The sequence below is a fragment of the Astatotilapia calliptera genome, chromosome 19 (assembly GCF_900246225.1).
Source record: "Astatotilapia calliptera chromosome 19, fAstCal1.2, whole genome shotgun sequence".
NCBI classification, from domain to species: domain Eukaryota; kingdom Metazoa; phylum Chordata; class Actinopteri; order Cichliformes; family Cichlidae; genus Astatotilapia; species Astatotilapia calliptera.
This window is the reverse complement of record NC_039320.1, coordinates 16,473,873-16,494,466: the sequence shown is the minus strand read 5'-3', so window position 1 is coordinate 16,494,466 and position 20,594 is coordinate 16,473,873. Positions and strand designations below refer to the sequence as shown.

The 20,594-nt window shown below is 40.6% G+C and overlaps 3 protein-coding genes across 9 annotated transcripts in view; 1 reads left to right on the top strand and 2 right to left on the bottom strand.

Moving 5' to 3' along the window:
* Window positions 1-31: 31 nt before the first annotated feature.
* On the bottom strand, window positions 32-5,581 carry ddo (D-aspartate oxidase). Of its 6 annotated transcripts, none has more exons than XM_026152352.1 (5): window positions 5,085-5,581; window positions 1,717-1,898; window positions 1,492-1,600; window positions 1,225-1,401; window positions 32-1,100 (listed from the first exon to the last, which is right to left on the bottom strand). In XM_026152352.1, exons 2-5 carry the CDS (start codon window positions 1,889-1,891, stop codon window positions 542-544), a joined length of 1,020 nt encoding a protein of 339 aa, XP_026008137.1. In that variant the 5' UTR covers window positions 1,892-1,898; window positions 5,085-5,581; the 3' UTR covers window positions 32-541. The 6 variants fall into 6 exon arrangements, with proteins under 6 accessions (XP_026008137.1, XP_026008136.1, XP_026008134.1 ...); XM_026152351.1 differs by lacking the exon at window positions 5,085-5,581 and adding an exon at window positions 4,861-5,078; XM_026152349.1 differs by lacking the exon at window positions 5,085-5,581 and adding an exon at window positions 3,646-3,724 and having other exon boundaries at window positions 1,717-1,904.
* On the top strand, window positions 3,745-9,699 carry zbtb24 (zinc finger and BTB domain containing 24). Of its 2 annotated transcripts, none has more exons than XM_026152338.1 (7): window positions 3,745-3,787; window positions 5,570-6,412; window positions 6,693-6,860; window positions 8,034-8,117; window positions 8,206-8,289; window positions 8,383-8,464; window positions 8,579-9,699. In XM_026152338.1, exons 2-7 carry the CDS (start codon window positions 5,599-5,601, stop codon window positions 9,468-9,470), a joined length of 2,124 nt encoding a protein of 707 aa, XP_026008123.1. In that variant the 5' UTR covers window positions 3,745-3,787; window positions 5,570-5,598; the 3' UTR covers window positions 9,471-9,699. The 2 variants fall into 2 exon arrangements, with proteins under 2 accessions (XP_026008123.1, XP_026008122.1); XM_026152337.1 differs by lacking the exon at window positions 3,745-3,787 and adding an exon at window positions 4,439-4,456.
* LOC113012250 (uncharacterized) overlaps window positions 9,691-20,594 on the bottom strand; it is a 25,144-nt gene continuing 14,240 nt past the window's right edge. The window contains 17 exon segments of the mRNA XM_075410360.1: window positions 9,691-11,233; window positions 11,898-12,046; window positions 12,244-12,306; window positions 12,444-12,564; window positions 14,485-14,694; window positions 15,149-15,301; window positions 15,590-15,724; window positions 15,818-15,970; window positions 16,578-16,745; window positions 16,893-16,940; window positions 17,040-17,097; window positions 17,099-17,187; window positions 19,359-19,468; window positions 19,571-19,691; window positions 19,777-19,915; window positions 20,086-20,300; window positions 20,406-20,591. Coding sequence (XP_075266475.1) covers window positions 11,180-11,233; window positions 11,898-12,046; window positions 12,244-12,306; window positions 12,444-12,564; window positions 14,485-14,694; window positions 15,149-15,301; window positions 15,590-15,724; window positions 15,818-15,970; window positions 16,578-16,745; window positions 16,893-16,940; window positions 17,040-17,097; window positions 17,099-17,187; window positions 19,359-19,468; window positions 19,571-19,691; window positions 19,777-19,915; window positions 20,086-20,300; window positions 20,406-20,591 — 2,172 coding nt within the window. The 3' untranslated portion in view covers window positions 9,691-11,179.

Genomic DNA, 20,594 nt, shown 5'->3' with positions numbered 1-20,594 from the left:
TACGGGCGCAAACTAGAAAAGCAATAAGCAGTTTCTTTTTCAGGGTTTATTGACACAATGTTTATATTATATTAGGAACACCCCAATCAAAACATCTGCTGTGAAAGGAACCTAAAATTATTAACAGGCAATCAGCTTTTATGATAACAAAATGAATGTTTCCAGACAATGCAAAAACATTATCTCCACTGAAATAGTGATACAGAAAATGTTCTTATGTATTATAAGCATAAAAATAACAGCAGTAAATGCTTTTTTTTCTTAAATCTGATGTTTTTACAGTACTGTTACAGAAAGATGTAATGATGATAATGATGTAATATCCTGAAAACTTATTAACGATTAGTTAAATTAAAACTCCACCAGTGTTAAATTAAATTATTAAATAATTATATTTCCATAAATCATGTTTCTTATAGTCTTTTTTTTTTAATGTAAAATCTACTCTAAATCTACTAAGTGTTCTGTCTGTGCTTAGCTTTGTCATTTTATAAAAAGGTTGTGTTAGTAGCCCTGAGTAGAAGTGGGATGTAGAATGTGTTCACAGTTTAGGCTGTGGGGCCATTTCATGAAGGGACTGTTTGACCAGCCCCAGTGTGTCCAGAGCAGTACCCCAGGCGAGGGTAACTCCCCAACCCCCGTGGCCATAGTTGTGGACCACAGGCACCAGCCGGCCCTGCAGCTCCACCACTTCCCTCTCCACCCTTGGGTTCTTCCTGCTGGGCCTCAGGCCGACCCACTCGTTAAGAATTTTGGCTTTGTTGAGTGACGGCTCCAACCTACTGCAGCGCTCCAGGATGCCCTTAGTGTCTCTGTCGTCCACCTGCAGCCGCCAGTCTCCTTCTTGCCTCGTCCCACCTATAGTGACACTGCGTATGCCGGGGTAGATGTACGTCGTCCCATCTCCATCTCTAATGAAGTGCTGCACCCAGGGGGCCTCCACTTTGAGGACCTGGCCTCTGACAGGGTACACTTGTGTGTCTCCCACCAATACTTTGGAGCCGAGACCGGAGCAGTTGACAATGATATCAAAGTTGTTACTCAATTCTTGAAGATTGTTGACTTTCCTCTGTTCCACTTGACCTCCAGCTTTTCTGAACCTTTAGAGAAGAATTTATGATGTTAACATGACAAACTTTAAATTAAGTAGAGTTCATTTGTAATTAAAAGCTTGTGGATATAATAGTATGACGTGATAAAAGAAGTTTAATGTAGGGGATGAACCTCTTCTCGAGCCATGGCAGGTAGGTGGAGCATTCGCATTTTAAGGTGGTGAAAGCCTGACCAAACTTGTGATCTGGGAAGCGTTTCCGTTCAACATCAGTCATGAGTCGAAAGCCGATCACAAACTCTGACCAGAATGGTTTTTTAACTGCTGGAACCTCTTTAAAAATTTGCCAGCTGCAAGAAATTAGTAGAGAAATCAGTTGTTCGACAATGGATCGGGCTAAGTACTCAACTTTTACAGCATTGTATACAAGTAATTGCTACCCAGAGCTCAGCATTACTCCAGCTTCTGGTGCACATTGAGACTGAGCAATGGCCAACAGGTGATCAAAGCTGTCCTTGAACCAGTGTTTTTGTCTTTGCAAGGGAATATCTGATGGAGAAAGGCATCATGTAAAGCAAATGTGCACTGCGTTTTTATTTTTATATACATTGCATAATGTGGTGCAGCTGTAGTGTAAATCTCTGAGACAGATCCTGTTTTCTTACCTGGAAATTGTGCAGCAAACAAAATCCCAGCAGCTCCGTCACTTGTTGTGTCTGGGCTGAATTTGTCAGCCATCAAAGTAACAGAGCAGAAAGGTAGAGCTTCAACAATGCACACAGCGGTGGAGAATCCAATCACGCCAGCTCCAACAACCACAACCCTGACGCTTTTCATCATGGCAGCTCTGCACCTCAAACGACAAGAGAATTTTACTAAATGCCAAATAACCTTTGTTATGACTCCCTTTTAAAAGTTACTCAACGACAAATTGTCCATTACGAAACAGTCATTGTAAGAGCAGTGTACATGCAGTTATCCATAAAACAAAGGCTACTGGTGTACCAAATGTCCAAGTCTTGCATTTGCTGTAGCTGTTTAAAATATAACAGTTCTGATTGTCCTTTTAGGGTTATATACAAGAACAAAGCACCCTGTATGTGCAGCAATGTCCTCTGCTGAACCTGAGACTTTCACTTCTAGCGAGCCTGAACAACTTCACAAGAAGTTGCAAAATCATTTTCTTAATTTCATTATTTAGTGTTTGTTTCAAAGACTTTGTTGTTAATGTTGCCTTAGGAGACCTCAAAAACTCACGGTGCCTCAATCCTGCCTTTTACAAATAAATAAAAAGCAGCTCTTACAAAACAGAGCTCTCTTTCTCACAGGCTCTCAAACACCCTGACATTTCTTAGAGTGTATTAAGGATTAGTGATTAGTATTACTGATACTAATTATGATACATTTCTATGACTAAAGCTCTTGAAGATGAACAACCAAATAGTGAACAATATATATAATTACACAATGTTTTAATTACTGCATTGTCACATAAGAGATACATGTGTATGTGTGTGCTTTTCTGGGGTCTGAAAAGTTCCAAATTCACCATTTAAAGAACTACTTGCAGACTTGCCCTCTGCACAGACCCAGCAGGTCAGGGTGGAACAGGAAGCTGAGGATAAAGCCACAGAAATGGCTAAAGAGGGGGTTGTTCTCCCCAGAAAGGTTTGGAGGGAATTGATGAATTGATGGTGGAATGAAAAGGGGGTCCACCAGCCAAACTTCAGTTAACAGGCTCTCCTCATTAATTCCTTTTTCACAATGCATAAATGTGTATTCTAGTTATTGCTGCAGCTGAAACTGTCTTACAGATTGTGGAAGTATATTTATTAAATGAATCATCACACAATAATTCAGTTATATATCTAGCTGTAAGTTGTAGCCGGTTGTAACAGCAACCATACAAAAATCCACTCCCAACTGTTGTTGGAAAGGTACGAATACCTTAGCCATTAGTGAAATATAGCTGATATGATGTTGGAAAATATATTCTATTTTCGTTATGCATTTCAAAATAAAAACTTTCTTTTGAAATTTATTTTTTATTAGAAGAAAGTTCGCTTAATATGGAAGTATAATCTAAACTAAATACATGTTGTATGGCTCACTTTAAAAACAAAGTCCCATTGACATTAAAAAAAAAATCCCTAGACCTACCCGAGAAGAGCAGAAATCGCAACAAATATAGCAGCACAGTTCTGTCAAAGTGTGTGGATATTAAATATGAATGCGCAACTTTGAATGGCTCTCCAGAGTGCAAACTAACAACTAATGAAATAAAGCACGTGGCAGTGCGTTGTAAGGAATCGAAAATGTCTATACAGATAAATAAGCCTTATACACACCGAAAGCTCGACAATCCAAATGTATCCACCCACCTAAAATAAAACTGTCTCCTTCTTCCCCCGCACAGAAAATGTCCCCAGAGACCGACAACAGGTGCTGTGTGTTTCTGTTTTTCTCTCGGGAACGTGCACTTCCTGAATCAAATTTCATTAGCTATGCTAATTTTAGTTATTTTAAAAGTCCCACTGAGTTATTAAAATAAAATAATTTCCCATAATGCCACCTATTTAACAATTTAAACAAACCTTTATTAACCTAGAAGAAAGGGTTGATCGACGGGGAAAAGTGCGACCCTCAGGGGTCGGCGGCTCGGCGTGGATCTCGTTAGAACCTCACATCTCGCGATAGGTGGCTCATATCACGCTCTGGTCCGTCCAGCGAGCGAAGGTAAGGTCCTAAAAGCTGACTACTTCAAATTAAACCGCAGTTTATACGTCCAAGTCCTGTCACCAGACCGAAAATTATTAGTTAACTTCTTTTGAAAGCTTTATTTCGGTCGCATTCTTCGCCATTTCTGCTTCTCGTGCCCCCCCTTTCAAGACAGCGGCGGTGCATTGTTTGCTTTGAGACAATTAGCTTGCTTGCTAACATCCATTCGTCTGTAAACATTATTTAAGCTGAATGTCAGTGAACTCTGCATGAACGTGATGAACAGTGCAAAATATCTGTAAGTTAATATATGAGGTGAATGTAAATACCAGTATGGGTTCAATTTTGATTTTGAAAACATGAGGATAAACTAAACAACGACCAACATTATAGACAGTTTATTATACTTCTATTATTTATTTTATTGTAATATGAAGAATATTTTTGTTAGTTTAGACTGGTCACTACAGATTAATCAGCTCTGTAATACAAATTCATTCTAGATCTATAATACCAAATGTATGCTTACACGACAGACTCGTATTTGGACAGTCCAACCATGTCTGGTGTCCTAAATGTGACAAATTCCTGAAAAACTGTTGTTAGTAATATTTGTCCTACATTTTTACAGACTGAACATTTACTAATGGATAAACGGATCATGTAGATTCCTCTGGTCATGTATGAGTAAGTAGTAATAGCAGTGGTAATACGAAAAAGATCATATATTTATGTAGCCTGGGAAATGGTTAGCCACACAGGACACAATTACTGGGGTTCTTAATGTGCAGTTTTATTGTCAATGACGACTGAATAAACCAAAGGTCCTTTGACCTTTACTTTTGTCAAACAGCGGCCATATGGACTTGTACTGAACATCTACAGCACGAGAGGTAACGTGGCAAAGTAACAGAATAACCGATTAAACAAAGATGCGCCAATACAATACGAGGAATAAAAGAAATGAAATACAAAACACAAAAATACGGCAGTGGCCTCTGTCTGTGCAGAACAAAATACAAAGAACTAAATCACACAAGGCTCCTTTAAAAAAATGTGGAAGTGTTACATACATGTTTACAAACACTTACATTCCACAGAAATCTCAGCTCACTTGCAATACTGGAGCACACAGACGATCTCGCAACTTATCCCTTGCATGGAGAAAATGGCCGCTCCACGCTGCACATACAGGTCCTTTGCATCATACATTTAAGAAATACATCATCTTGTTAAAATACTGACGTTTTGCCACTGCACTACAATTATAACAATATGTTTCAATGAGTTATGTGCATATTTAACAATTCCTTACCAATAATTTAACTCCTTCACAACATTCCCGTTCCACATCCACAACAAAAAGAAAAGTAAACAGGAAGTCCCAAGATGCATTTCTTGTTAAGTTTTTTTTTGGAAAACTGCAGTTAACCCTTAAGCCTATAGCACAAGGAATACCATTAAATTACCCAATAACATTCTTGTCTTACCATACATGGAAACAAAGAAACAACATTTTAAGACCCCTTTTTGAACCTTAAATGGATATTTGGTTAACTGAAATGGAAAATATTATTATTAATTTACCACTCGGCTACATTTAAAAAACGCACTGAACCTCTGATATAAGCCAAACATATATACTGCTGAGGTCAGAAGTTTACATATATTCGTATCATAATGGGCATAAATGTCTTCTTTAAAAGCCCAAAATCACATGACCTTCATGCCCATGATGAATTCATATAAACTTTTAAACTAACTGTACACTCATTTTGTTTTCATATGTTTTCATTTAAGGGACAGATGTGGTTGTTTTTGCGGCAAAGATGTCTCAAAAATCAACCAGTCCACCTTCATCGCTTATGGCTCACCTTCATTCAGAGTCACATAAACAGAGCATCCTGAACAAATTCAACAAGCTCAGGAAAAGTGACCTGCTGTGTGACATTACTCTTGTCGTGGAGGATGTGCAGTTCAAGGCCCACAAAGCCCTGCTGGCAGCAAGCAGTGAGTACTTCTCCGTCATGTTCACAGCAGAAGATCAGATCCATCGGTCCACCCACCGGCTGGACGGTATGGCACCAAACATGTTTGCAGCAGTGCTGGAGTTCATCTACAGCGCCCAGGTGTCTGTGGAGGAGAGCGCCACAGAGCAGCTCCTGGCCACAGCTCATCGAATGGAAGTCGGTGACCTTGTCAAAGTGCTCACTGACCTAACTCGCTCTGCAGCAGGGGTCAAATGCAATGATGCTCAAGCAAACAAAGCTGAAGATGCAGAGCTGGTGAAGCGCAAAAGAGGGCGGCCGAGGAAAGATGTAGGTGCACCTGTGACAGAGCTGGTGGGGAGAAGAGAACCATGTGAGAGTTCAGAGGACCGACAGGCAGAAGATAATCCAAAAACTGAGTCTCAGCCTAGAAATGAGGACCCCGAAGAACACCAAAGCCGGCAGAGCAAACGCAAAATCAACCCACCGGTAAAATATAAGGGCTACAAAGTGGGCAATAACACAGCAGGACACAAGGAGCCTGGGAAGAGGGGCAGGAAAAGGAAATACCCTGACACTGAGGCACGATGTGAGGACTGTGGAAAAGTCTTCAAAAGCCACCTGTTTTTAAAGATTCACCAGCGCACTCATACAGGTAATTACACTCTGATTTAAAGAGAGGTCAGAATGGAGGTTTAATACAAATTTGGCCTTTTTTTCTAGAGTTTTTGGACATAGTTTAAAAAAAGGACTTCATTCCCTCAACTGTAATAAAAATAAATGTTTTAACTTTTCAAATGTTGTGCTGAAAAAAAAAGAAAAAAAAAGAAAAATAGAAACGCATAGAAAGTACAGATGACTACGACTGACGAGAGTTTAGCAGTCACTAATCACATCCGCACCTGTAAAAGTACAACTACTTTCTTTAACTCCAGGTGAGAAGCCTTTCCACTGCATGGTGTGCGGGAAGAGTTTTACCCAGAAGCACACTCTGCTGGCTCACCAGCGCATGCACACTGGAGAAAAGCCATTTGTTTGTACCGTCTGCTCCAAAGCGCTTTCCACCAAACACTCCCTGCAAGAGCACATGAACCTCCATGAAGGTAGGACCCAATGAACTGACTTCTCAGTTTCTCATGTTTGATAAGTAGTAACTTTGTTTACAAGTAATTTCCAGGAATCCTCATAATTTCCTGAAAGTGATCTTTCCAACAAAGTTGATCTACAGTCTGATTTGAGAAATGTAGAAAGTGTTAGTTGTTGCAGTGATTACATCAGACCTACTATTCTTAGTTTCAGCTGTATTTTTTTTTTTTTTTTAAATTCGAACAGAGTAGCTTTCAGGATGGCATACGACCCTCCTCACCAGCTTTTTCTTCTGATTGGCTACTTCATTTAAACTTTATCTATATAACGCCTCAAGGCGCTTTATATTGTAAGGTAAAAAGAAATGAACACATTCAGCCGGTACTGAAAGGCTATGTTTCACCAATAGAATGCAAAGCCAAAGCAAATCAGGCACTCCTTAAAGCACCGTCTGACGAGCTGTTCACTGCATTGTGCAGATTGAAGTCCTGGATGTAGCCCAAAAGATTAACACTACACGAACAAGCAGATATAGAACAGATAACAGACCATCAAACCACATTCCAGTGTCTGGACTTGATTCCTAGAAATGGATAGTTATCCATTTCCAGTTATCCACTTTCGATTCAGTGCAAGGAATGTAAACCAGGAACAAATCTTATGCAAACGGTGCTGTACAGTTGTCTTCATTGCAAAGCAACACAGCTAACATATTTAGCCCCTAAAAATGCACAGTGGCAATAACTGTGCTGTATGCAAAAGTCTCATGTGTTATTATAATATAATGAAATACTACATTTTACTTCTATTAGATACACTTGGGCCCAGTAAATACATGCCTTCTTTAACATAAATGAAGCAATGTAGGGGAAAAGCTTTTTACAACTAAGGGGTAAAAAGATGCTCTAAGAAGAATTAAGGTGTTTTGTTTCTCTGGCTAGGAAAACCGGAAGGATTTTCAGTTTACTACCTATTACAACTCTTTTAAATGTGCCCAAAAATCAAATGCCCACATTTTGTGTCTTGCCTGTGCTTTTGATTCACCTAGCTTAATTTGGTGTGAGTTGCCTAGTTTTGGATGGATATTGGCTGTAGAGATGACTTCCTTCTCTTAATGGCACTAAAGCCGAAGTGCTCTAGCATATTGCGATGTTGATCTCTCATGAGCTCTGTTTTATTTGCTTCTTTAGAAGAGAAATCCTTTGACTGTGATAAATGTGGAAAGACCTTCACTCAGAAAAGGCAACTTAAAAGCCATTACAGAGTTCACACAGGTAAGTCATGGGGAAACTGCCAGAGATCTGGTCAGTGTATTCAATCAATCTGAAGGTAAAATTATTGAATCTTTATTTTTAAATAAAGGGAAATCATTGCCAGAATGTGCTCAGTGTCATCACAAGTTTATGGATGCAGCTCAACTGAAAAAGCACGTGAGAACTCATACAGGTAAGATCAGCTCTCCAAGTCATTCTTTTGCTATTGATATCTGCTTTATGGAAGCGTGTGCTGCAGCAGCTGATGGTGTTAACATTTACACAGGTGAGAAGCCTTTCACTTGTGAAATCTGTGGAAAATGTTTCACAGCCAAGAGCACACTGCAGACTCACATCAGAATCCACAGGTCAGCTGTTATATTTGATTTTCACTCCACTTTTAACAGTTTTTGCTCCCTGCTGTATAATATACGACCCAGGAGGAGACGTGGTCATAACTGCCTCAATATCTGGTTTTGCAGAGGTGAGAAGCCTTATAACTGCAGCATCTGCAAGAAGTCCTTTTCAGACCCCAGTGCAAGACGACGACATGTTGCCTCCCACTCGGGGAAGAAACCCTTCACCTGCTCTTTCTGCAGCCTTTCTTTTACACGCCTGGACAATCTGAAAACACACACCAAATCCCACAACAAGGAGAGAGCTGCGGGTGGAGAGGCCTCATCGGATACTGCAGCAAAAGATGGCTCTGGAGCCCCGCAGGAAGAGGTGCAAAATATCCTTCACCTGCAGCAGTACCAGCTGCCTGCCACCTCTGAACAAGAGCTCCAGGTGGTGGTGACAGAGGATGTGGACCACATTAACTTTATCCCGGGTCAGGACCACGAGATCAGCCTCATCAGCACAGAGGGAGAGATGGCTCAGTCAGCCCCCTCTAAACTCACCCTCCTCGCCCGGCCATCAGGGCACGTGCACAATGTGGCGTTGGTCACTCAGGGTGATGTGGTGGATCAGACCTCTCAGATCCACACTATAAGTATGCTGCAGGGTCAGATGATGCACCAGGCTGAGCAGATGCATGTTATCACTTTGAGTAAAGAGGCTATGGAGCAGCTGCAGGCCCATCACGGTCCTGCGCAGCCCTTTCAAATAACACAGCGTCCCATTCAACAGCTGCAGGTGATGCGTCAGCCAATCCAGCAGCTGCCTGTTGTTCAGGAGCCCTTGGAGGGGCAGGTGAGCAGGGAACAACAACAAGGCCGGGCTATTCACGTCAGCAGCCAGAGCAGCCAACCGATCTCCATCAGTCAGACTAGCGAGCAGATCTCCAACCATCACATCCAAGGACAGACATTTCAGATCCAATCAGGAACTGTGTCCTACCTGTACACCACCGGACTGCCACAGGAGAGCTGAGAGTGATCTGGACCACCGGGAACTTAAATCTGATGGTGCTACTGTGGAGATCAACTATATACAGACAAAACTGACCATAGTCAAAGGTAGCAATATTAAAAGATGAAGTTTGTATTTTCTTTAATGAATTTTTTATATAAAAAAATATATAAGCATACCTTTTTATACTGCTGTGTTTCCTGCCATTGACGTCTATAGCCGTCAATTGCAGTGCATGAGTCAATGGGTTTAACTCATTCACTGCCAATGGCTGGCAGTGAATGAGTTAAGTATAGTTTTCCTTTAATTGGGCTCACCTGGTTAACTAATTACGACAGGTGTCTGAGATTGATATGAGTGATCCAAAGAGCCCCCAGACACAAAGGTGTTGAACCAAAAACCTTCTGGTTATTGCTTTGGTTGCAAGCAGATTGCCATGGTTACCTGGAGTTTTTCATGTCTGATGGCAAATACTTGCCAGCTACTGGCCAACTGATAGTACATCATGATAAAGTCGGACACAAACCAGAAAAGGAGAAGGTTCGACTTCAAAGTAGAAGTTTGCTTCAGTGCTGCAGCAATCATGTGTCAAAGGGCGCCACTTTTACTGGCATGTGTCTGTAGACAAATCTGTCACTTCCATTCGAATGCAGCACTATCTTACTCGCCAAAAGCAGTCACAAAGAGCCTTTTATCATCCAGCTGGGGAATACAGCGACAGTTGATCCTACATCATCAGCATGACTGTCAAACACCCAAAATGATGCTGAAGTTAATGACATGTTGTTAGTGGCCATGTGTGAAAACCCTTGAGGCCTTTGAGGACATCAGCTGGATGCAGCACTTAGATCTCAGTCCATGACACGAAAGGCAGGAATATCAGGAGCCATAATGGAGGAACTCCCAAACAAACAAATGTGATATTTTTCGGTTTCCAGGTTTGAAAAGTGTCTTAAACCTGAATTTGTATTTATTGGTATTTAATCATTTTATTAATTACTGTAAAATTGGTGATAATAAAGCGGGTAGCTTTTGCAGGTATGGCTGGTTCCAAGATCCTCACTTCCAAAACGCTCAATTCGAGTCTTTAAAAGGTTTGTTCACAATCAAATGGTTGATATAAACATGGCTATCTCCACCTTTTATGTACAGTCTGAACAGAAGACAGTTACTATGCAACAGATGCTAAACAGTTATTATTTTAATGATTTTTTTAGAGCTTATGACAAAACAGGTTTTGTTTTTGCCCACTTAAAAACGTCATCATTTGGTTTTATTTCATAAGATGTGACCAAACTCATTCTACAACTGAAAAATGAACTTTGACATGATTCCTTTGATAAATTTGCAATAAGCTCAAATTGGTATATATCTAATATGAGTATTAGAAACCTTAAGTAGACACGATGTAATGCTATTAATTGACAAAAGTTAAGTACGGATAAAAATAAAGGCAAGTTATAGAAATATCCAGAAAGTAAAATATCAGTGATAAGGGTTTTGTTAAGAGCTTTGAAAGTATTTATTTTGAATATTTAAAAAGTTACTGAAATATGGAGAGGGGCAACATCAAGATGCTGTGCTGTAGGTTAAAGGGAAGACATGCATGTCACAGCTTTGGGAATGGAATAGATAACATTCAGTTCACACAGAGCTATAAAACACTACAGGCAAGCCTACAGCAAGCTAATCTGCTAATCAAGTTTGTGTGTGTGACTGATTGCTGCACCTCACAGATCTGGGAACAAAGCCTCGGCTATCGGGAGGCGCAGGCGACACAGATCCTGAAAGAGAAACAAAGGCGGATTCAAGCTGAACATCTAAGAGATAAAACTGGGCACCCTGCTATACCCGTCTGACGAAACAGATCCAGATTGTCTTTAATGTGAAGAGGCAGTCCCTGCTGCTCAGAATTTCACACTTAAAGACACCTGCTAAAGTATTTATACCTACACTCTATATCCATACTGGTACTCAGGTTGTTGCACTCAACTTATCGTCTTATTTTATTACTTGTTATTCTCTTTGTTAAAAAACAAAACAAAAGACCAACAACTATTATTTATTACTTTAAAAAAAATCTGTTTCTTCATTATTATTATTATTTTTTTCACTCCAGGACCGTGTGTGCATAATTTCTTTCCACCTCATGTTAACTTGTGATGCGAATGACAATAAAGCTCCTTGAATCTTTGAAGATGGGTGACCACAAAAGCATTCACACATTCTTGACCTTGAAACCAGCAATGTACTGTCTCGCTTTACGTTCACCATTTAGTAGTTGTCCTATTATTATGTAGACGTAATCTTCATTAGTTGGGACACCAGTGAATTCAATATGCTTTAAAACTCCAAAATGTACCGTGCTGTAAAAAAGTATCTCCCCACCCACCTTCTTGTTTTTTACATTAGAGATGAAACAAGTTTTTAAATGATTATTTCACTCACTGCTTTCGATCTGTCTGTGCTCATGTTTGAAAGACCTCTGGCTGTTTCTGCTCTCTGCTGTCTTGGCTCTGTTGCAAAGTCCTGAGGTGTGGTGTAGTTTGTGAGGCTGCCAGGCTGCAGGGCTGAATGCAGCCTGTTCCGGTGCAGACCTGTGCACACAGAAATAGAACAGAGTGAGAGCTATGCTGCAGTGTGAAAATAACATCTATAAAGTAATTTAAAATGTCATCACAAAAAGATATGAGTGTCTGGATAATCTGATGGCTTTCGATTTCACTCATGAACCGCATGAGCAGCTTTACATTATTGCTTCACTGCTCTGAGATGAAGGTGGTGGGCTCAGTACCTGTCGAGGGACTTCTAGTACTCAGTCTGCTGACTGACAGCGTGGAATAAGTCCTGCTTTGACCTGTGATATAACGATACCGAGAAAGTAGGAGTGAAATGTCAAGTCAAGAATGTCTGAAGCAGACAAAATCTTACAGGCAAAGCGAGCTGTTGGTCTGTCATCCTGTTGAGTATCAGCAGAGCCTGGAAGGCTTTTACCTGCTGTCAAAGCTCCTCTGGAGAGAGCTGCCTCCACATCGTTCATCTGGTTCTGCAGTTTATCCAGCTGCTGAAAGGCCTCTTGTTTAAGGCTGCACTGCTGCTGTAGCTGCCCCCTCACCTGGACCCCAACAATGTGGTTAAAAGTTGTTGTTTTTTTTATTCCTGCTTAAATTTAAAATGAAAACACCATGTGCATTGATATTGACTTGACAGATCTATCACCAGAATGAGGCCAAGACTAACTCTGTATCTGTAAGTATCTCTACAGGATTTTTGCACCAAGGCACTGCAAAAATCCTTTAACCTCTCATCCAAGAGGCTTCTTCAGTTCTGCAAACTGATGAAGAGACTCAGGTATTCAACCCCTCGTGGATTTGTCCCATTGGAGGTGGTCCTGAGAGTCGTGTCATCACGCAATCCATTAAGGTCACGTGGTCAAAGTGTGACTGTTGAATCACATGGGATCTCAAGACTGCATTATACAGTTCTGTTAAAAATTGTCCCTTTCCTGTTTTTTTCCCCCCCATTTTTTTGTCACACATGTTTCAATATTAGACACAGATAACCCGTGTAAATACAAAATGCAGTTTTAAATGATTATTTAATTAACCGGGGGGGGGGGGGGGGGGGGGGGGGTGTTACCTGGCCCTGTGTGAAAAATATAATTACCCCCTTTTTAAATCATGAAATGACTGTGAGCAACCTTTTTTTTTTTTTTTTTATCTTGCCCAATGATACTTGGCATGCAGACTGGAGGAGCCAGGGATCAAACTGCCAACCTGCCGATCAGTAGGTGACCTGCTCTACCTCCTGAGCTACAGCCACCCCTTTAATTTGCATTATATTAATATTAGACAAAGGTAACCCCAAGTATATACAAAAATATCACTTTTTAAATGATGAATTCATCTCAATTGGATTTAGGTCTGGACTTTTATCCTACATCACTCTGTCAGATTTTTGCCAGATTTTTGGCAGTGGCTAGTGAAAAACTTTAAAAGCAAATAGCTAACCCCAAGTTGCTCTCCGATGCAGCTATCGGAGTGTGAATGTTGTTAGAAAAGCACTCAGTTTAGAGTCAGTGCTTGTGAGAATGGGTGTGATTGGGTGAATGTGGCATGTTGTATACAGCGCTTTGAGTACGCCGGGAGAGTAGAAAAGCGCTATATAAGAATTGCTCCACTTACCATTTACAGATCAGGAGGGAGGTATTAATTGAGGTTTCTGATAGCTGGTTTTGGAGGGCATTGTGCCTTTTCAATGAGAGTCGTTCAGAGTGGACATTGATGGCTTCTCAGGCCAAAGTATGAACATTATCATCCTGAAAACAGTCTGTCCTGATGAGTTCTTCTCTGCTGAGCCATCAGTCTGTGGAGTGGTTGTCTGGTTTTCCCGTGTAACGTTATGAGCACTCCTTGCTGCACTGAGCAGCACACACTACGTTGCTTAGATTGTGTTTGTGCCTTTGGGATGAACCAGTGCTTTTCTAAAGGTGTTGCTGGATTTGACATACACTTGCATGTTATACTGAGTTGTTCCATCATAATTTCTTAGAAATGTAATTTCTGACAAGCCTGCCCAGCGATCAAGAACCACACCTTGATTCACAGTTTGGATCATATGACCATTAATAACTCAAGTGGTTGCGGGGTGGATCAGTGACTTTCTGCATAACCTCCATGGTTAAATATCTGGGACTCTACACTGGAACTGAAGAAGCTTCTTGGATGAAGCGAAAAGTCTTCATGAATTGAAAAGAAGTCCAACTAGTGCTGAAGACTACCATGACCTGAAAGACTGAGAACCTACAGATATAGTCTGTTAATTGGTTTTATTTGACTCTCAGTTAAGATGTTCAGAGGTTGATTTACTTAAAATACCACGATCTTTTTAAAAATTGTATTTCTTTGGATGATCTATTTAAAATCCACTGACCACAGGTTTTTTTTTTAGCTCATGAAAAGTGGATTTTTTTTAGGGTTTGCACAGAAGACAGCCTGCAATCAGTGGTGCATAACACATTAATTAACGTACAGACCTGCCGGATCTCTTTGGCACTGCGCTCTCTTTGTAGCCTGTTTATCCTGCTGCCTCTGTCCAGCTGCTCACCGAGGGCCCTGAGCTGTCTGTCTCTATCCTCCATGTCGGCTCTCATTTGTTCCAAGGTCTGCACTAGATGAGCGTCCAGCTCCTGTCTGCTGCGGGCTTCCCGTGCAGACCGATGCCTGAACACCTGGAGCTCCTCTGTCTGTGAGCGAGAACCAGCAAACATTCAGTGAATATATCCAGGCTTCTTCTCCTGACAGCTCTTGCCACTGTCAAAACTGAAAATGCACAGCTTTACATGAATTAGGAAGTCTATGTGAGCGAAATGTGATTTAAACACTTCAAGATGTGCAGTGAGCCTCCAAAAACCCAGATCCTGTCCTCAGAGATCCAAAAAAGCCAACAAGAGAAACCTAGAGAAGCTGCAATATAATGTAAGTGTCTGTAGGATCAGCAACGAGGCAAAAAATGTAGTTAACTTTTAAAATCCTGGCATTTTAAAATAAACCTGCACTGCTTCTGAAAGCATTCAACAGCACCTTCACCAAGCTTAAGAAATACAAACCAAACATTTCATAGTTTTAATGAATTTCAGAGTATTTGCAGTTTCAGCTGATGTTAACTGATGTAGAATGTGTGGATAGGAGTGCATGTACCTTCCTGCTGAGCTGCTTCTTGATGCTGCTGCATTCGGCCTGAGAGCAGGTCAGCGCCTGCTGTGCAAAGTCCAGCTCCCCCTGCAGGAGAGCCACCTTATCCTCTGATAACATTTTCACTCTGAGAGCCTCGGTGCGAGTGGTAACCTCCCTCTGCAAAATGACCAGTGTGGTATGAGTTCATAAATGTATAAATATGGGCTTAGAAAAATAATGCAAAGCTGACAAAATTAGTGAGGATTAACCAGGTCAAGCAAAAGAAAACATTAAACTTTTAAATTGCAGTACATGAGTACATGTAACATTGTTACATTATTTGTTTAAATCCTACAACTAAGCATATTCATGCTTTTCCCTTTTACTTGATGGCCTCATGTTCCCTCCCTGCAAGAGGTAAAGCTAATTTCTGATTGCTGAATATTTCTTCATCCTGCTGCTAACCTGCTTGGTTTGGAGCAGTTGCCTGTGAAGTTTCTCCTGGTCGACCACCTTCCTCCAGCATCTCAGAGCCTTCAGTTTACAGAGCAGAGCAGTCAGCCGGCTGTTCTCCAGCTTCAACTCGTGGACTTCTTCCTTCTTAAGATAACAGGTATGAAAGTGGTACAATTCACAGATCATCTTCAATACTTCTGCTCTTTTTAACTGCCTACACATAAAAACTTTCCGTACCTTTAACTGTGTGAGGGCGAGTCCATCATTGTCTTTGGTGCAGCCGTACCTCTTCTTGAGCTTGATGATCTTGTCCACTCCTTCCCCCCGTGCTCTGTTCACTATCACACTTATGTCCCGCCTCATTTGTCGGGGATATTCATCAAGTCTGGCCTGAAAGCCAAACAAAATTACCAAACAAGTCTTTAACAAATCAAAATGTGAGATATGACAAAATAACACTTGTTTATGTATTTCAGGAATAAAGAACTAAAGAATAAACAACGTTTTACCACATAGTTTAAAGTTATTGTCCAATCAATTATATTTCTATAGCATCAACAACAGTCACAACAAGGTGCATTATATTGCATGGTAAAGATCTTACAATATTATAAAGAGAACACCAACAATCAGATGTTAGCAAATTATTATGGTACAGAGAAACTTCTGAGAAAGTGTCATTCAACCACTTTCTGCTCAAATATGATATATGAAAAGGGCAAGTATATATTCTAGTTATAAAGAAACAGTACACTTACCAGCCACTTTGTCGTTTTCACCACTTCAGCTACTTGCTAACACAAAACTGGTGGAAACTACAGAGTCACACCGTGTCACTTCTGCCAGCTAAGAACTCAAAACGGAGGCTAAAATTTGCATAATCTCACAGAAGAGTGAAAAAAACTCGTCTGATGGGTCTTAATTTCTACTACAACATTTGGATGTCGAGGGTGAAAGTTTTGTTGTAGCCCTTTAACAGGGGGCCTTGTTCTTTCACCTTTAACTGGATGCAGGTAGAGAAAAGGTGTCGGACCAGAGGGTGGTAGCGTTTTTTGAATGTGAGGCCGAGCTGTTCCTCTAAATTAATTTTCTCTTCTTCCAGGTGAGCAACTTGGGCCCACAGGGCTGAGACCTCCAACATCATCCCACGGCATAAATCTGCCACCTGTGGATTAATAGAGCTCAAAAGTAGTTTTGTTTGAAAGGCTCTCGATCTCAAACATGACTTACATTCCTAAAGCAGCTCAAATCTGCTTTTCTGCTACTAACTCACAAAATCATAGAGGCTACAGATGGGAATCACTGTGTGTACCTCTTTGTGAGAATTACTTGTCTGAGCGTCCTTCAGACTTTTCAAATCCTGCAGTTAAAATGGTGAAAGATAATAGATTTCATTTTTTTAAAATATAAACTGCCAATAATATATTTACTCTGATAAAAAGATATTCCACACATGTACCTGTTCTCTCTGGTACAGAAGCTGAGTGTGCTGCTGCAGGATTTGTTCATAAAACTGAGTAAAGCAGAAAGCATTGGCGCTCTCGCTCCATCACTGAGGAGCCGAGGTGAGTGAGACACTGCTGCAGATGATCCCGAGAGACCTTCAGCTAAAAAAAGAAAACCAAGAGTATTATTAATGAATATCTAAAGTTTAGCAATTTGCATTAATACTCTATTCCCCCCATTCTTTGGGATATAAGTTTTAATAGTCAACAAGCTGCACTGTTATATTCTCTATGTGTTGGCATTTCTTCACACAATACATGTGAAAGAGATACAAGAGTAGTCAGAAGGAAATTAATGTCATCGTAATTTTAGGCTTTTAATGATGTCTTTCAACTGCTCTTTTTCCAGGGTAGAATTATTGTAGAGCATAAAAACAAGAAGGGGTTTCTTTATCCATACAGAGTCAAATATATACAGAGACCCCCACTGATATTTGGTTAAATGTCATTTAGCAAAGTTACACTTCAACCAGACACTTTTAGAAGCCATCGATGAGTTTCTGGTGTAATTGTTGTATTTGTGTGTTTGACCACCTCTCTTGGTAGAGTTCATTTAAATTTGTTGGTTTCCTGGCATGGACCTGGCTTTTAAGCGCAGCCCATGAGTAAAAGCGCTACACAAATACAAGCCATTTACCATTTTACCATAAGTTTTCAATAGTTGAAGAATTTGGAGTTAGCCCTCTTCCTTCATTATTGCATCCACTTTGTGTGATGTAGCAGTACCACTGGAAGCAAAACAGCCCCCAGACCATGATGCTACCACCACCGTGCTGGACAGCTGGCACTGTGTTCTTAGGTTAGAAAGCATCACAATCACTCCTACAAACACATCTCTTGTCATTTAGGCCAAATATATGGTGGCCCTGAGAGGCCAAATGGACTGCAACTTAAGAAAACACCAGCAATAAGAAAAATGCTGCAAAAGCACGCAAAACACAACGGAAATAGGAAAAACAAAAACAGAAATAGGAAAAAGTGTTGCGCTGGGAGACACCTAAAAGAAGTGGGGGATCTATCACTTTTGTGAGGAAAGAAAAGATGACAGGTAAGTGTGTTAGCCTAACTATTAGCCTAAAAATCCATCATCAGTATTATATGAATCATGATAAAACACACCTAGCATGTTTTGGGTTCCTGCAACTGGTTCGTTGGGTTATTGTCTCCCCAGAAACTTCCACACTTCCTCTGTGCTTTTAGAAATCTGTTTTCTTTTTTCCTATTTCAGTTTTTCCCTATTTCTGTTGTGTTTTGTGCGCTTTTGCAGCGTTTTTCTTATTGCTGGTGTTTTCTTAAGTTGCAGTCCATTTGGCCTCTCAGGGCCACCGTACAAATAGCTCAATCATTGTCACGTCTGTCATCACTGATGAGAAGTTTACATGTTGTGAAGTTAAAAGCTATTGAAGAGCCTTCAACACCACTTATAACTGCTGTAGGAACAGTTCAAAGAAATCAATAAAAGGCCTGAATAACCATAGCATTCATTACCTCAAGTGTGAAGACATTACTGGTCACAACAGCAGCTTGTAAACATTTAGTTGCATGTAAAAATGTTGCTTTTAGAGAAAACTTCCCCTTAATTTTTAACTTTTTAAAAAGAGTTTGTACATTACTCCACATACCCTCTGTGGGAAACGTGATTGCCACCTTTATTTTGCAGACTCGAGGAAGAAGAAACCTGGTGGAAATGGACTGATTACCTTCTCTTTCTAAAATAAGACAATTTCTCAAACACCTGTCAAATAAAACGTCTACCTAAAGCTGATACCAAGCAACACCTCATGTTCCCTGTCCCACATGTTTGCATAATTAACTGAGCATGTTCCCACTCCTTTCTCCTCTTCTTATGGACAGGAAAGCAGTTAACTAAACAACTTCACTTTCTTCCTGTGCACTGGAAATGATAGGAATAAGCAGCACATTTTGCATGTTTTTCCAAATACTTTGTGTACTTGGGGCTGTTAGAAATGATAATGATAGCGCTGGAGTGCAACCAGCTTGTATAATCAGCTCAGGAGAAATGGCAGCCTTTGTAGAGCAAGCATTTAAGGTATTTAGTGTGTTTTTGAAGGCATGCCTTAGCAGAGCAGGGTTTTAAGAGCATTATAAAGCCCACATTTGAAATAACAATGAATGCAAGTAGATAAAATACACAGGTTTGAGTTTCTTTTTCAGCAGAGATCCTACACAGTAATCAGAAGCCTGTCAACAGTAGCAGCACATTATTAAAAGACTTTAGGGGAGAACAAAGCATCAGTGGGTATTTTCCCTACCTCTCCCTCTGACTGCTCAGCTCCCTGCATCAGCTGTTGGATGAATGTTTCCACCATCTGTGGCTTCTCACGGGACAAACTGTACTTCATTTGACTTCTTTTCCACAGCTCTGCTTACATGTGGAAACATTATGTAACTGCAATCATATAGTTAATAGTAAAAATATTTTGAATGGGTATTTAAAGGTAGATTCAGTGGTGTTTATGCGCACCTGTGGGGAGCCGATTATCTTGTTGAGTTTTCTCTGAAAGCACTAGTGTGAGCTCTCTGCTCATCTTTCTCTGCACTGCTCTAATCATGTCGCACTCTGTGCTCTCCATCAGCAGGTGGAGCTGGAAAAAGTAGATTTTGCAGCACTATAAGTTCTTGTTATTATGACATGATGATTTAATTGTGCAGTTTTCATTGTGCTTGTACCTGCCAGGCTTTCACATCAACCTCTGAAGCTCCAGGAGGGGGCAGAAGAGACTGGGTGCCAGAGATTAAAACCTCATAGTGATGCTCTTTATCCATTTGTTTAGCCAGAGCTCTCATACTGGGGTAAAAGATTTCATCTCTAAAAACAAAGTGAATAATTGCTGTAAAACAATGATTGAATTAGAAAGACCTAAGCATACCATACATTATCCTAAAACAACATTAACTTTGTTGTCACAAAAACAATTATTTTCTGATATGAGTAAATAACATTATTTGAGTGTCTGATTTTTGATATTCCTTAATTACCGGTAAAGTTTTACAAACTGTTGATACAAAGCAGGTGTACTGAAGACATCGGTGCCTAAACGTCTTAGAGCCCATCTCTCCTTGAAGACCTCCAGCTGCTTTGTCAGCAGGAGAAAACCTTTCAGCACAGACTGGACTCTGATTGGATCTTGAAGGTTTGAGGAATTGATCTTTATCTCCTCTTCTTCATCATCTTCACTGCAGCTTTTATTTCCCTGCAATAAAAAAGGAATAGTTACCAAATCAGCAATCTTAGTAATTTACTTACAATTTTATTCACTAATGTGTGAACCCTAATGTGGAAGCGTCACTGGTATGACCTTGTTAGAAACTGTCGCTACTTCATTAGGTGTGCCACTATGCTGAAGGTCATCTTTGTTGCCATGGAGACGAACAGGCTCTGCCTCTCTTCCACCGTTCAGGACGTCCTCCATGAGCAGGGACACCCCAAGGATTGCAGCATTGGCCTGCAGTCTGCTGCGACTGCTCAGGCTGCTCAAACAGAGCTG